The 16,922-nt window shown below is 51.0% G+C and overlaps 1 protein-coding gene across 2 annotated transcripts in view; it reads left to right on the top strand.

The window, feature by feature from the left end:
* Positions 1-16,546, top strand: part of LOC144937693 (protein WWC2-like) — a 106,194-nt gene extending 89,648 nt beyond the window's left edge. For both annotated transcript variants that reach the window (XM_078865112.1, XM_078865113.1), the window contains 9 exons: positions 2,185-2,377; positions 6,820-6,981; positions 7,770-7,882; positions 8,136-8,409; positions 9,187-9,357; positions 9,945-10,037; positions 11,479-11,709; positions 12,053-12,180; positions 14,661-16,546. In XM_078865112.1, coding sequence (XP_078721238.1) covers positions 2,185-2,377; positions 6,820-6,981; positions 7,770-7,882; positions 8,136-8,409; positions 9,187-9,357; positions 9,945-10,037; positions 11,479-11,709; positions 12,053-12,180; positions 14,661-14,727 — 1,432 coding nt within the window. In that variant the 3' untranslated portion in view covers positions 14,728-16,546. The remainder of the gene's footprint in view (positions 1-2,184; positions 2,378-6,819; positions 6,982-7,769; positions 7,883-8,135; positions 8,410-9,186; positions 9,358-9,944; positions 10,038-11,478; positions 11,710-12,052; positions 12,181-14,660) is intronic.
* Positions 16,547-16,922: the final 376 nt, after the last annotated feature.

A 16,922-nucleotide genomic window follows, 5' to 3' on the forward strand; every position in this document is an offset into this window, starting at 1 on the left:
CGTGACTTTGGAATATCCTCCCATCAGCTCTATTCCCAAGTTGATATAACCTTGCTTATTTTAAGAAGCATATTAACGCTTGTCTATTATTATACACTCCTTTCTGATGTTTATTGCTGTCCGTCTGGCATTCTGGGCATTGGGATCTGTGTCTCAGCCACTGTAATAAACTAAATAAGAGAAACGCGTTTTTTCAAAGTCGGCGTCTCCCTGGTCAGACGAGCAATGTGGGACGGTGTTCGCCTTTGACTTGATATCGTTGGTGTAAATTGCACGTGTTTTTGATTGTGGCCAGCCTCTCCACTGTGGACTTCCCAAAATGTGATACCTATTCCAACGGTCTCGGAGAATATTAATTCATGACCTTCCAATTGCGAGTCGGGCTCTCTAACTCCTTGGCCCAGAATGAGGGCGTTTAATTGGGTTTTGGACTGTGGTACAATATTGATTTGTCATTAAGCTTTTGTTTATCCTACTTAAATGCCTCGGGCAATTACAGGCTTGTCAATTACTAGCTGATCGAAAATGGGGCCATTGCACCTCGTCGCAGGGCTCTCGCAATTAAAGAAGTTCATGGAACACAGTCAGACACATCCCGATGTCATTTATAGGCGACGCAAGATTTTTCTGCTTTGCACATGGGACAAGAAGTGCACGCCCATCATTCTCGGGCACGCACAATCACGGCGCAGTGAATGTGCGTGCCTCTAATGAGCGCGCGGGGCTTGAGGTGAAGCCCGTACACATTTTATATTTTTTGTGTCGAGCGCGTGTTCAGGATTAAGGCATTCCATTCTCCCACTTGGGCCCTTTCTTGTGCATCCCACTCGGTGCTTTTGTGCCAAAGTGGGAATGGTTTTAAGCAGCCTTAGGTGCCCTTTTTCTGCGTGGGGCGGCTCGTTAGGTGTAACACATGCGTTCTGTTAAAATGCCCCTAATGGCATTTTTAACGCCTTCGAGAGAAGCAAATTGCTCCAGTTCAGAATAATCTGAACAACGTGCACTGCCCATGTGCAGCCGGTGCAAAGCTTAAACATGTGTGCTCTGTTGGGGTATTGAAATCTTTGGATTACAGTGGCAAGTGGATTTATTGAAATGCCAATTATTGGAACATTTTTACGTGCACATTTCGCTTTGATGTCCCAACTCTGTCATGGCTCTTATTATATAAATGGAAAATGTTAAACTCTGATGCAACCCTAATCCTAACTCATTTATAGATTTGCTCTCGTACAAGATTTAAACCTAACCCACTCCTGAACATTAAACTGAACCTGTCTCAAAGTCCTAAGACTTACTCCAACCCTAAGTCTAAACCATCTATGTATATACGTTTATTGAACTTCTTTCGCACCGTACATAGCCAACCGTGCTTTTCGGAGGTGTGGGGGAAGGACAACAACTAAACCAACCGTTATTGATGAACGCTGATTCGAACACAAACTCTTACCATTATAATCTATTCCTAAACTCGAACCATAACTCAATTTGTCACCTTAACTTCAAACACACCCAGAACCCTAACCATAACCATTATTCCTGCCCTTAAATTTACACCAACTAAAGCCATATCTCAAACTAGACTTCTAACCCTATCCCGAACCCAAACGCACCCTCAGCATCTCTGCTGGACCAGCGGGCATCAATCGTAACAATCGTACGTACATTTGGTACATGCGCCATTCTTATAGCACAAGGCTATCAAGAAAGGTGCTCTGTTTCACAAACGGGCATCGTAGCGGGCAATGTTTTGCCATCATCATCATTACGGTCCATGGGCAAACAGCCCGTAGGTGTCGACTGCCCATTTCGTCAATTGTTTCCACATTCCTCTGTCTGCTGTGCCAATATGCTCACGTAGTGACCACATCTTTCTGGCACCAATATCTCATGTCGTCGTCAAGCCATTTTCTGTTGGGTCTTCCCTCTCTTTCTGGTTCCTTCCCTGTGTACGGTGTCGATTTTTACCCAATTTAGTGATTTGCGGGTAACTTGAGTAATGTGGATCGTGACACGTGCGCGGTCTGCCCTGAATCCGAATGTCTATTTAGACTGGAGGAATCCAATGAGCTATAAAACTCTTTTTCACCGATGTGCCTTTCCCCGGACCAAGCCGCCCGCGTGCCCTCCGTACTACCATCACACCGCCACGTCCGTCCCCGGCCCCTCTCCGCGTGCGCGCAGGGCGGTGCGTGCGGTGCTGCTGCCGTGCGGGGCCGGCGGGTGCGGCGTGCACACGAGCCCCGCGGTGCCCTGCGTGCCGGGCCTCTGCTGCCTCGGCTGGAGCTGCCGCGAGAGCGTTCCGACCGCGGGCGCGCTGCGCGCCAAGACGCTGAGAGTCGACGTCCACACCGTGGGCCCTCCGGAGCAGGCTCTGGTACCGACCCCACGACCCCACGCCCCCCTCCTCCGTCCCCTCTCTTCTCCCCCCCCCACCGCCTCCGCCGAACACCACCCCCGTCGCTCCACCACGACACCGCAAATTCGCGACAACAGCTGTCGCAGCGTTCACAATCGTCAGCTGGCTTCGACATTATCATCATCCTCGTCGCTAAATATTATACCAGGCCTTCCATGCGCTGGCTCCGTGAGGCTCAGTCTGACTGCAGCATTGGCTAGCGAGCAGGCTTGGTCTGCTCGATGGGGAGATGTTGCTATAATGCTTCCCATTAAAATGTATTTGTGAGTAATTGATCAAATTGCACCATGACGCAAGCTCACGTGGCTCTTTGTGAAATAACATCGTGAGATCTTTAATGTTCACTGTGACACGGACGGCACGAATTTTTATCGTTAACACATTCACCAGGGTGGCTGATGGATTTTAACCGCAAATCTCTGCAACAAGCAGCAAACACGCTACCACTCGGCAGCCTAATCCAGCGCTCGGATGGCATGGGTTCATGAAACACTGTTTTGCGAAACTCCCAGACACGTGCGTATGTGTGTTGAACTTCTTTGGCAACCGTTACGTAGCCAACCGTGCTAATCGGAGGTGCTGGGCTGCACGGCGGCCCCGGAGGTGGCAGTACAGAGAATGGGTTTGTGAACCCATCCGTGTGGACCTGTTGAGTGTTAGCCCCTCGTGTGTGCGTGTGAATTTTCTCAAGATTCGACTGTAGTTTCTTCCCACATGCAAAACATTCCTTGAATGGAATTTGCCAAACATCCCAATATGGGGGACCATCCTAAAAAAATGTATTGAATCCTCCCCTAGGGGCTTTGCTGTATAAATAAATTACATTTATTATCATTACATAACAAAACATACTCTGTGCCCATGCTAACATGTGCTGCGGAAACGTTGACTCTATAAAGGAGGGCCGAGCACGGGAAACTCAAGTGCAGTTTTCCGAGAATCATGCTAGAAAAATGAGACGCAACATGAAAAGTGGACCAGCGCATCAGCAACTTGGATGTTTGTATGTCGAACTTCTTTCGCACCGTGCGTATCCTTCCACGCGAATCGGAGGTGCGGGGGGGAAGGACAACAAACTAAACACAAAAACTTGAAGGGAGTAGGGGAACTTCTCGCAAGGACAGAATAAGAGGAAAAGCGAACGTGAAACCCATTGTTCAGATTTGGTCGTCAAGTTGGGCAAAGAATGTCGCGGACCAAAGGTGAGGGCCAAGGGAAGAGGTGGAAAGATGATGTCATGGATTGGTGAGAAAAGAGGACAGGACTGGGCCATGATGGAGAGAGAGAGAAGATGTGAGGAGAGGAAGGCGTGGAGATAGGTTATTGACGAAGAGGACGATTAAATCACACCTGTTTTTGCGATGGAGCAGTGGCGCCGTGTTTTGTACACTTGGCTGTAAGCCCGGTAATCCAAGTTCGATTTCCGACCGTGGCTAGCATCGGTGGGGAGTGTTGCCTGATTCGGTACAGGGCAGTGCCTGTGATTGGTACGGTGGGGTGACCCCTTCACCCAGCAATGGATTTATAAAGGGGCTGTATGTTATTATTACATACATCATTTAGTGAAATAAATTTTCGTCCATGAAAGAGTACCACACGGTTGACACGAAGCACCGGAAAACCCGGCCTCACTTCACTTCTCAGGCCTTCATCTGAACTTCCAAAATACCAGTTCGGCACCTTTTCGATTAATTCGCCAAACAAACACTGCCAAAATTCTTCTTTTTTGTCATCATTTCCAACAGAATACCTGCCATAGAAGCTAATCTGCTTTGGAATGTGGCCCTCCTATCTGGTGCGTCACCTATGACCTGACACCCTGTGGCCCCTGGAGGTTGGGAGGCAGGAGGGGGGGGGGTGAGCGGGTGGAGGCACCCACTTCTCTGCAGTGTCGGCTGAGAGGGGGGGGGGTCCCGCTGTTTGTGTTTGGTCTGTGGCAGTCGAATTCCCAGACGCTGATCTGTGGGAGGCGGCGGCAGCATTGCTGGGGTCTCGCTGGTGCTGCTCGCTTGAGAATTAACTGCACTCGAGTTTAATCATTATTAAAGCACGGGCAAGAAGCCCCGTCCTTAGACAAGAAAAGTCAGCAGTCCACAAAACCAACCAGTTCAACAGATGAGATGTCAATCTGCTCGCTGAATAGAAATCATGACGACAGGAGGCACAATGGACTTTTTTTTTTGGTTGGAACAATAAAATAAATTTTTACAAATATTATTTCTCTACAGCCTAAGATCAACCAACACATTACATTGTCTTGTAACATTCTGTGAAGGCGTTCTATAAATGTAAATTAGGTTATAAATTAGATTACCTTAGATTTTTCCGTTGAGACCACACGTGCCAATATTCGTTCATTACTGCAGGAGTAGAAGCGTACACCTCGGCCCCATCGCTGCATCATCCTGAATGCAACTTGTCGGATCTTGAACGCTATGCAGTGTTTAGCAGCATGTCTTGAAATACCAGATGCTATAGGCTCAGCCTGAGTAGTGGCTATGAGATGGGAGTGGAATAATGAATCGGTTTTTGCAGAGCTACAAGTTGGACCCCTTGATATGCACGGGAGGTTTCTTTGGGCACTCCCCCCGTTTCCTTCCATGTGCCAAACAGTCACGGAATTGACCAAACATCCCAATGTGGGACACTCCTAATAAAAACCCCCACAGTCTTTAGACTCGCTGAAGCTTTTCTGGGTAAATGAAAGCACTTTAATGTTCTACAAACCTTTGAAAAATATGTACGTAAGCAATTTCTTCCTCCTGTGAACCGGTAATTAGTTTCTGCTGATTGTCAAGTAAATTGACCGTTGCTTCGAGGAAAAAATGTTTAGCAATAATAAGGTTGTTTAAAATAACTCTGCTGCTTATGGCGAAGACGTCTGACGATGGAATGTTAAGTATTTTGCGTGCCCATGGAGACGTGACAGTGAAGGTATTTCCGCATCTGAAATGTTTAACCCCGTCGCTTCTGGCAGCTTCTCTCCGAGCCGTGCTTGCTGCCCTCGGATCTGCGGGCCTCTCATGGCTTATCACATGCAGGAGAATCCAGTGGGCTTTTTTTTTGTATGTGCACCGTCCTGGGGCGAGGTGCTTGACAAGTTTGCTTGGCGGCTACTTCGGTGGACGACAAAAGTTCATTTCGGGCGGCGATCACGCACAACCCCCCCCACTCCCCGCGTGTCCACGCATCCTGTAGATACAGGATCACCCCGCGTACATGCAGCGCTTACGTCCGCCCACTGCTGGATGAGGCCCTCCCCACATGTTGTGCGCGTGTTCCGTGATGGGTATTGGACAATGCTTCACCGCGCTGGTCACTGTTAAGTGGTGAGCATAGACGTTGGAGCGGAGTGCAGCACAACAACGGAGTTTGCTGCATTACTCTCTGCAGACAACGGATCGCCGCAGTAAAGCCCACAAGTCCCTCTTTTATGCACGGTGGTGGTTGCCCATCCAAGCACTTTCCAGCCTTAAAATCCTGCTTGGCTGCCGAGATCTAAGATTAGCCAGCGGGTTTTTTTTCCCAAAGCCAAATATGCATCATATACCGCAGCTCAACTCTATCTGACTAGAAAATAAACAACTGATTTTCAGCTATTCATGGCTTGCTGATTTGCTGTGAATGTTTCGTCTGGATTGGAGAATTGCGATCACATTATTATCATCCAACACTGTATGTGTGACACAGAAGTCACTTTACAATAATGCTGAGTCTCAACGAGGCCTCACCTAGCATCATTAAATCGATGATGATGTAAACAATAATCATTGCAATGCTAAGTTTACCCAGGAAAACCTCATTGAGTGTCAAGACTAGTTTTAAACAAAAGGTGGTGTTTGGGATGTTAGGGCATTTTTTTTTTTTTCAGAGAAACTGCTCCGAGTGTGTAGAGAAAACCCACATTTCAGTGAAGTCCAAAACCTACTTGCTGTCCTGCTCTAGCTATGTGCCTCTTGGATGTCTATCAGGCTGTCTCTCTCAGGTTCCATTTCTGCGTGATCCAGCAATACCCGTCTTGCAGTCGTCTAAATCGTCAGTTGGCCTCTTTTTCTTATCGTAGCCCGAAACAATTTGTAAAAATATCTGTGAAGCTAATTGTGCAAAAGACCTATATTCATCCGAGTATGCCCATTGTAAAAGCAAACATTGCCTGAAAAGCTGCGTTTAATATCTCGTTTAATTAGAAATGTTGTTGCTCGTTGTCCTATCTTGTTATGTGCAGTACTGGCCGCAGCAGGAGTTCACTATCAGCCATTTTAACAGCAAGCCATCCATCCGCATGCCAACTCGGGGGGACGTCGTTGTGTGCTGCACGAGTCTGCTGCGTGCATTGGCCCCTTGTGTGCACTGCCCTCCTTAATGAGTGCTCGTTTTTGCACGTGTATTGCGTACTGCAGGGTATGGCTCAGATCAGCTTGGCCCACCAGAGCGTTCTGTCGTCTCCTGGATGCTGGTACAACCTCCTGAGCCTGCAGGACCTGCAGGACCTGCAGGCATCCGAGAGGCACTTCGCTGGACGCCCGATGGGGCCCTCCCCCCTCGACAACGCTCAGGACACGGTAGGGGACCGTGGCTTAAACGACAAACACTCGGCGCACTTGTTGACAACGCCGTTGGCCCTAACGAGAGAGAGATATACACATGAGGCGACGTTTTGGGCAATGGGCCCCTTTTGCATAGCAGAGGGAAGAAGAGGCCAGAGAGACTGAGGAAGTAATGTTTGTGTGTATGTTGAACTTCTTACGCACCCTACGTAGCCAACCGTGCCAATGGCGGTGCACTCAACTGCACAATGTGCATTATAATACTTGAAGCTTGCGGTTCTGGATTAAAGTGTCTTTTTGGGGGACTGTATCAAGTGCTCGGCGTCGCGCGGCCGTGGTAGTCCTGGCCCCCGCTCGGAGCGGCGGTGCCGGGCGGTCGCCCCGTGGGCGCTAGCGCCCCCTGCCGTGTGCGCGTCAGCACCTTGCGCGTGGTTTCTATTTCACCGGGTGAAGCCCACCAAGCGCTTTGTCCTTTTATTCGGAGGCGACCTTGGCCACGCATGGCAGCTCGTCCAAGTGGCTTGCATCATCATCACCGCACGGGGGAATTCATAGTAGCAGCCAAATAATCTGAACGCGTGATGTTGATTTTCTAAATGTGGAGAGCAAAACCGGGGGGAACCCGGAGAACAATCCACGCGACCACATGTGGAGAGAGAGAGAGAGAGAACACGCAAACTCCAAATATATAACCACAGGCATCGTCAAGGTCGGGATCTGGGATCGGACGCACGACCTCCTGCGTATCGGGCGGGGGAGATAACATCTCCTCGCCACCGCGGCGCGTTTCTCTGCCTCCGCAGCACGACGCCGTCTCGGCGCTGCTGGAGCGCACGACGGCACATCTGGAGGCCGTCGAGAAGCAGCTCGCCGGGAAGGGCGACGACCCCCGGGTGGAGATCAACGCCGAGGGCTGGTATGACGCGGCGCACACGCGAGGACAGGGCCCCCGCTGCCAGTCGGTTGTGGTTGCTGTGGCTGTGAGCGTTTTCGATCAATGGGAGTTTGTCGCTTTTGTCAAATGAAAGCTTTGTTACGCTACTTTGGAGTTTGAATGCTACCCTGTAGGTGTTTTTTTATTTGTTGAGGAATTATTTACTCCCGTAGGCTGCGGCGTGGTCACGGTTGGTGACGGTGGAAATGCGCGCGACGATCCGGGGTGCATGCAGGTGCTGCCCTTCTCGAGAAAACTCTCCATTCTCCGGAGCAGAGGGGATCATGGGCAGCGTGCGGGAATTAGAAGAGGAGCTGGAGGAAGACGATGAAGAGGAGGAGGAGGAAGACGAGGAGGAAGAGGAGGAGGAGGAGGGGCAGGAAGACGACAAGGAGGAGCCGGTGAGATTGGAGGAGCGAGGAAGAGGAGGGGGCCTCACGGCGCACGAGGAGGAGCTGGACGGGATGCCCTTGGAGGAGACGCAGGGGGCTGTGGATGAGAACAACAAGGTGACTGCACGATGCCGTGTGCGCACATCGCGATGAGCTGCGCTATTGTGGAGTGAGACTTCGGTGCCTGAATTCGTGAGCTTGCGCATTATCCTACCTTATTTGACATCAACTTATCTGCAGTTGAACCGGATTTTAGGAGAAAACCGTGACCACATACATTTCAATATTGATTAGCTGCTTCGCCGAGGCCCATAAAAGTTGTTGAAGATTCGTTGAGAACAGCATTAGTAAGTGAATGAGATGGAGTTACCTATTTCAGTTCCTTGTTTGAGCACTGACCCCGGCAAGCTTGTGCCTTGTCTCTCCCGTCAGGTGCCTGCAAGCTGCTTGCTCTCGCACACCTTGCCCTAGCCGTGTAGTGTTTAACCCGTCTGCAAGGGTCGTACTGGATGACTCAACCCAAATAATAACTCGTCTTTGAATGGAGATGCAGGACTTGCCATTGATGAAGGGAATCATTGCCGAGCCTCGGAATGACCCAATAGAATCCCCAATCATTTTAATGGCCATTCAACAAGGCTGGCCAGTCTCCATGGGCCCTACCATTTTGCCTGAATGCACGTGCTGGCCTCCGCGTGACCAGACTCCTCCACGATTCCACAATTAAATTCGGAATCATTTTGCTTTACAACAACGGAATCGCAATCCCAGGACCAAGCAGCAGCAGCAGCTTGGGCGCGTGTTGCTGCCTTCATCGCTACTTTCCCTCCGACAATTTGCTAACGGCCTCGTGGTGTGCGTGGGACCCTCCTCCGTCTTTGCGTGCGCGCCCAGGTGGACAAGGAGACCAACACAGAGGGGCCTCTGCCCGAGGCGCCGAGCGTGCGGCCCAAGGAGCAACGCGGCAGCTGTGGAGTGGCGCACGCCAGCCCCTTCGTGCGGGGCAGCACCATCGTGCGCTCCCAGACGTTCTCGCCCGGCGCCCGCAACCAGTACGTGTGCCGGGTGAGTGACCCCCCCTCCCCCACGTACGGCGGCGCGCGCGGTCACCGTGTCGCGAGAAGGGAGTGCCGAGTTCGGGCACAACCGGTGTGCTACTAACCTCCAATGACCTTCATCCAGCAGTGTATTGATTATGGCTGATGATGAAAATAATTACGTTCTATGCAAACTACTATTAGCAGGTGAGGTTTGCATTCCACCTGGTTACAACTCGGTTGATAGGAATGGTGCAACAGGGCTCCCATTCATGCAGTCATGCGTTTTAAATCCTGGCCATGGTCAACTCTGCCAAAAATATTTCATTACCATCAAGATTGACTCTCTGGGGGCGGGGTTGGTAAAGTGTGCACCGATTGACAAGGCTGCACTGCCGGATGAGCCCTCGGCTGTGATTTGCGTGCGGACGGACTGGCAGCATCAGAATGTGCGAGGATCTACACCACTGACTCGGAACCACAAATGTGTCGGGAGCAGTGGCCCAACATTCACTGTAGTGTAAATGGCACGAGTGTCGTTATCATCACCGACCTCGTTATTGTTTTGCGAGTGATTTTTTTTTTTAATTGCCGGTATTTTTCCCCCCCGTGCAGTTAAACCGCAGCGACAGCGACAGCTCGGCAATGCCCAAGAGGACGCCGTTCGTGAGGAATGCGGTCGAGCGGAGGAGCCTTCGCGTCAAGCGGGTGAGCATGGTCGGCTCCCGGGACCCCCAGCTGGGACAATTAACGCCACTCACTTTAAATCCCCGCATCCTCGTAACCGGACGGGGGAGGTGTTAGCCTCCTGTTTCCACCGCGCAACTGACGAGCTATAAATTCCCCGGGTGTCTTTCCCAGTGCTTGAAGCATACAACTTGTGGATTAACAAGAAATGTGTCGATTAAGGGGTTAAATCTGCAGGAGCGGCCGATGCCCGTTATCAGCTGGTTGTTTCCTGAAAGAAAATGAACCCACCTTTCAAAAGAATGACGTCCTCCCGATACCCTTCATTGTATATTTTCCCATTTCCGGCTGGAAATAAGTGGGAGCCAAACGCCGTGCGGTGAGACACTTCCACGTTCCTGACTTGAGCCGCCTCGTGCGGCCTCAATTTCTTTCCCACACCGTGTTCCTTTACATGGAAGAGTGAGCCATTCATATATGCGGTGAGCATAAGCCAGGTGGCCCGAAGGTTGTCAATTGAAATACCAGTCATGGGCCAACCTCATCGCTGGTTTCGTGTGGATAAAATGAGAACCATTTTGTGGAAAGTCTTTCGCAAAGGAGACCTGGGTGCGATTTAAAATTCAACAAATCTCAGTGCAGAAAATGGAATGCAACGGCAAGTAAAAAAAAAATCTGAAAAATGTACTCGGTCATCAACATAATTAACGCGTAATTATAATTATCCCCAAAGTTTTTTGACATGAGTCATCATCGGGGCCCATAAGTAGCGGACGAGAGAGTCCACAATCACGTGAGCACGTCCACCTCCTCAGGCCGACACAGCTCCTACGGGGGGCGGCCCGCTCGTGGCTACACGTTACCACTCGTGGCTACACGTTACCACTCGTGGCTACACGTTACCACTCGTGGCTACACGTTACCACTCGTGGTTACACGTTACCGCTCGTGGTTACACGTTACCGCTCGTGGTTACACGTTACCGCTCGTGGCTACACGTTACCACTCGTGGTTACACGTTACCACTCGTGGTTACACGTCACCACTCGTGGTTACACGTCACCACTCGTGGTTACACGTTACCACTCGTGGTTACACGTTACCACTCGTGGTTACACGTTACCACTCGTGGCTACACGTTACCGCTCGTGGCTACACGTTACCGCTCGTGGTTACACGTTACCGCTCGTGGTTACACGTTACCGCTCGTGGTTACACGTTACCGCTCGTGGTTACACGTTACCACTCGTGGTTACACGTTACCACTCGTGGTTACACGTTACCACTCGTGGCTACACGTTACCACTCGTGGCTACACGTTACCGCTCGTGGTTACGAGCTCCTCCGTGTCACGGACGCAGTTTGCCGACAAGACGACATGAATCGTCGACTCGAACGATTGCCGCAAGTTTGCCTTGCCGTCATTGGGTGTGTGTCGCGTGGCGGGGTCTGGGTCCGACAGTCGGTGCTGATGGTGCCGCGGGTGGAGGGGCCCGGGCGGACGTCGCTCGACCTGGAGCTGGACCTGCAGGCGTCGCGCGCGCGGGAGAGCCGCCTGGGCGACGAGCTGCGAGGCCTTCGCGAGCTCAAGCACCGCCTCGAGGAGGCCAAGGCGCACGGCCGCACGCAGCTGCCCGCCTGGGTCACCGACGACGAACGCTTCCGCAACCTCCTGCGAGAGGCCGAAAAGCAGGTGCCGCCTGGTGGACCCCTCCCCCCTCCCCCCCATACATTCTCTCTCACCTTTGACTTCCGGCCTTCTTCATCGATCGGGTGTTTAACACGGAACGATGTAGTGGAGTCACCTTATCCGGCCAATTAATTAATTAACACGGTTTGAATTGAAGACGCTGCTGTGCCTCGTCCTCGATACGTTTTCACGGTTCGTGGCGGGCGCCGAGCGAGCTTTACATACACCCCGGCATGTTAACACAGGGGTTGTGTGTGTGTGTGTGCACGTCGTGTGTGTGCACGTCGTGTGTGTGGGCATGTTAACACGGGTGTGTGCTCGTCGCGTGTGTCCCTCGCGTGTGGAGGCTGAGCAGACCTCGGCAGAACAGAGGCAAGAGAGGCGAGCGGAGAAGATGCTCAAGAAGGCCTCCAAGGAGGTGTTCAGGCTCCGCGGGCAGAGCACGAAGGTTCCCCCCCAAGTCCAATCCTTCCGGTAAGCAGAGCCGGTGCCGGATGTTGTGTGCCAGGGAGCGGCACGAACTGGCTCTTCATGCGCACACGACTACAACTGCTCTTGGCGAGATGACCAGTGCTGCCTTTCTCTCATTGTTGCTCTGTTGCCTCTCTCTGCCGTGACAGCCAGTGCCTCCTGTGGTCAGTGCTCTTCTTCAGTCCCTTAACGTATTCTACCTGATGTTGAAGTCCTTGTGTTACTCACCCCAATGCGAATTGTGTTGTCTTGCTGACCGACCACACAGTGCACTCTGCCTCCACACCGCTTGCTTGCTCGGTTTTGAAAATAATAACCCAACTTGCAGTTTTTTTTATCTGACATTAATTGCTCCCCGCTGTCTGATGTGCAGTTGCTGATTGTGGTTAAGTTCAGAATAGGTGTAGACATATCAGTAATTTTTATTTTAATAGTTAGTTTAGCCATCAGTAAAAAAAATATTTTAATAATTATTGACTCCGTAAAATACCTAATTATTTGTGACAGAAACAACCAATTGCACTTGTTGCACTCTTTAGTTCCAATTTCATTTCCAGCGAGGAACCAGCAGTCAGGCCAGGAATTCGGCGAGCCCTTTTTGGGGGACCGCGTTGGGGCAGCCTGGCGTGGTGCCGGCCACCCACCCAGCCACCAACCCACTCACCCACCCAGCCACCCACCCACCCAGCCACCAACCCACCAACCCAGCCACCAACCCACTCACCCACCCAGCCACCCACCCACCCAGCCACCAACCCAGCCACCAACCCACCCACCCAGCCACCAACCCACCCACCCAGCCACCAACCCACCCACCCAGCCACCAACCCACCCACCCAGCCACCAACCCACCCACCCAGCCACCAACCCACCAACCCAGCCACCAACCCACCCACCCAGCCACCAACCCACCCACCCAGCCACCAACCCACCAACCCAGCCACCAACCCACCCACCCAGCCACCAACCCACCCACCCAGCCACCAACCCACCCACCCACCCAGCCACCAACCCACCCACCCAGCCACCAACCCACCCACCCAGCCACCAACCCACCCACCCAGCCACCAACCCACCAACCCAGCCACCCACCCAGCCACCAACCCAGCCACCAACCCACCCACCCAGCCACCAACCCACCCACCCAGCCACCAACCCACCCACCCAGCCACCAACCCACCCAGCCACCAACCCACCAACCCAGCCACCAACCCACCCACCCAGCCACCAACCCACCCACCCAGCCACCAACCCACCCACCCAGCCACCAACCCACCCACCCACCCAGCCACCAACCCACCCACCCAGCCACCAACCCACCCACCCACCCAGCCACCAACCCACCCACCCACCCAGCCACCAACCCACCCATCCAGCCACCAACCCACCCACCCAGCCACCAACCCACCCACCCACCCAGCCACCAACCCACCAACCCAGCCACCCACCCAGCCACCAACCCAGCCACCAACCCACCCACCCAGCCACCAACCCACCCACCCAGCCACCAACCCACCCACCCAGCCACCAACCCACCCACCCAGCCACCAACCCACCAACCCAGCCACCAACCCACCCACCCAGCCACCAACCCACCCACCCAGCCACCAACCCAGCCACCAACCCCCCACCAACCCCCACCCTGTGTTCGTTTATCACCGAGAAACAAACTCCGTGCCCTCTCCGGTGCCCTCTCCCAATTCACTGAACTGGCCCCTGTGAGGAAGTCGATTCCCCACTCAACTTGGGCACGGAGCCATTCCAAATGCCCCCACAAAAACAATGACTTTTGTTTCTCACGCAATTTCTCTCAATGTTTAATGTCTGATAGGTCATCTATAGTGCCAGGCAAAAAATAAATATCCAGTCCATTAGGAGTGCCCTGAAAAGCGTTGTAAAGCACGATTGGGCGTGTATTATTTATTTCCTATATTTACTTATGACTTCTTCTGCCAGGAAAAAACTACATTAAGGCCCCGGCTTCCCAAAGACATCCTCAGGGATGCAGTTGCGATATAAACTTTAGAAATAGCAAGGATGAGATAAGCACGTGGATACAGAAGAGAGAGAGCGCGGGTAGAGAATAGTTAGTGCAAGCCGCGTCAGCATTGTTTGCGATGTGTGTATCGCTATCAAAAATAACAAGTCCTGAGACGTGCATTTACCTATTTGTTTTGCCTTGTCACTCGTGTTCCATGCTGTTGTGAAATTAAAATGCTCGCTTTTATCAGTTACATTGTCGTGTGTAGCACATGATTTAAATTGATGCGCGTAGACTTGTAAAAGGTGTTTTTATGATACAAATACCATTTTATTTACAGGCCTTTGTAGCTGTCCCTGTGCTGTGTATTATCCTTCCACGTCCGCACGGCGCTGCTCGTGCAAGTCGTGCGTAGAGAGGACGCGGAATAGCCGAGTACGCTCTCCGACCCCATCGATCCGGGTGTTGACCCCTGACCCCATCTCATTTTTGTCATTCTCAGGGAGAAGATGGCGTTCTTTACTCGCACTAAGATCGGCGTTCCTCCCTTCCCGGCTGACGACGTATGATCAACAGAATTACGTTTTTTTTTATCAAGACATTGCAAGCCTCGACTCTATTTTCTGTGTATCGGATAAACCAAAAGTGAGACAACTTTTTGCAGCGGAAAGCATTACATTTCTGTGTCTCCCATAACCGTTGGGCAATTGAGTTGCGGGTGTGTGTGTGTCTATGGCGTAAAAAAGTGTAATTGACCAGACCTGTTACACTTAAATAATAATAATTGTACAGTTTGTATGTATTTTAGACGTGTGTTATTTTGAGAAGACACAGGGCCAAGTGTTTTTTTTTGGCGGGGGGATGTTATCCATTGATTGTACAGTACTGTATTCCAATTTCTGTTTAAACAAATAAATTAAAGCAAGAGAATTCTTGTTTTATTATAATAATGAAAAATGCTAATGCGCTTTAATGTCGCAAGACTGTGACCAAGTTCCATTCAGTATTGTTCATTTTAAAAGAAAAGATTAAAGAAGAAGACGAAGACTTTAAAATACAGATTGAAGGATGCTCAGCTTTTATTGGCAGTGCCTGTAGTTGAAGCCTTTTCATGTCAACGTGTTCTCTGGCTTTTTGTTTTTCCCTGCACGTGGTCTACAAAGCACACGCACACGTGTACACGCACACACGTACACACCACAACTACGCGCAGCTTTCCTCTTTGCAGTTCTGCCTTGAGGGTAGCTGCTGGCATAAGCTGCCTTGAGGCAGATTTGTTATCTGGGATGATAAAGTCAAAATATTGTTTTTGTTTTCATTGTTAACGTTATTATGTACGTGTTTTACGGTTTGCTTTAAAAGTGTGAGCCGAGTGTTGAGACTTTTCATCACAAATGCCCCAGGGGGAGTGGAGAGTCCCATACAATGTGGGTGCTTAGGGCATTAAAACTAAAACCCCTCTGGGTTCTCAGAAGCAACCGCGTGTCATCGTTTCCACCGGCGCGTGGGTTCGCCGACCATCTGTGAGGTTGGATGTGAAGGACTAAGGATGCTGGGGGTTGGATAACTTGCGGGGGCGTGTGGGTAAATGGAAGTGCGCAAATTAAAAACCTAAACGGCACCCTGTGGCATCCAGCGGTGTGTGCGAGTCGAGTCTGTGGAGGTGGAGCCGTTGGCTTCGTGCATCACTTTTCATACTGGCGGTCCGTGGATCTTATTTATAACTTACGCCAGGCGTGCTTAAGTCAAAGGGGGCTGGTGACTTGCGGTTTTCACCTGGACGCATGTGGGCGAGTGATGCTTTAAACAAAAATAAACCTGAGCGGACAAAGGCTGTCTTCCCTAAATTGGACCCGTCCCCATGGCACTGCTGTCAGGCAGCTGCTGGTGCTGCTGCTGGTGCTGCTGCTTGCCCCCCTCCTCCGGCTCAAGCCGCACGGTTGTGACCTTCGCTGTCAACGGTTCGGGTTCGATTTTATTTAAAACTCCATCCATGTACAAACACGCTTGCGTTTCTCAATATTGTAATGAGCTGGTAATCTCATAAATAAGCGCTTACAAGGGCACACTTGTGCGAGAGCAGACATCGACTCGATGGAAATGAATTCCTTAGTTTATTGAATACAAATGAATAACTGCAATGACCACCAGGCACCGCTGATGTCACGACTTCTGAAAATCGGGTTGCTGTTTTACTGCCCACACCAACATCGATGATGGCTGATGAGAGAAAAAAATCCTTTCTTGTTTCCTGTTTCACTGCATTTGTTTGTAATCTGGTTCCCGAGCGTGATCATTTTGTAACGAGACACAGCAATCTAGATTCATAACATTAACTGGCGGCGTTTATTTGGTTGCTGTTGTCTGGCTTTCTACCCCCCCCCCCCCAAATAAATAAGCAATTGTAGCTCACCAGGTAACACAGGATGTCGTGTCTTTACCATGACAGGTGAACATCTGTTTCCCGAGATGTGTATGTGCTCTCCTTCCGTACCCTACGTGTCTGCTCTTAAAAAAAAACAAAAATAAAATATTTACCAATAAAATCATCGTTGCTTTGTTTCAACAACAATGACCTTGTGCAGAGAGCGTGGGTTTTTTTTTTAAGTAAATGATTTAGTGCTGTCGGACATTTGGAGAATCCAAAAGCGAAACGGGTGGACAAAGGCAGCGGCATTGTGAACTTGTTTTGAACACTGCAGGGAAATGCTGTTGGGAGATTATTGTCAACAAATAAACAATGTGCAACCCATCGGCAACCCAT

Source organism: Lampetra fluviatilis, chromosome 19 (genome assembly GCF_964198595.1).
Source record: "Lampetra fluviatilis chromosome 19, kcLamFluv1.1, whole genome shotgun sequence".
Classification (NCBI taxonomy): domain Eukaryota; kingdom Metazoa; phylum Chordata; class Hyperoartia; order Petromyzontiformes; family Petromyzontidae; genus Lampetra; species Lampetra fluviatilis.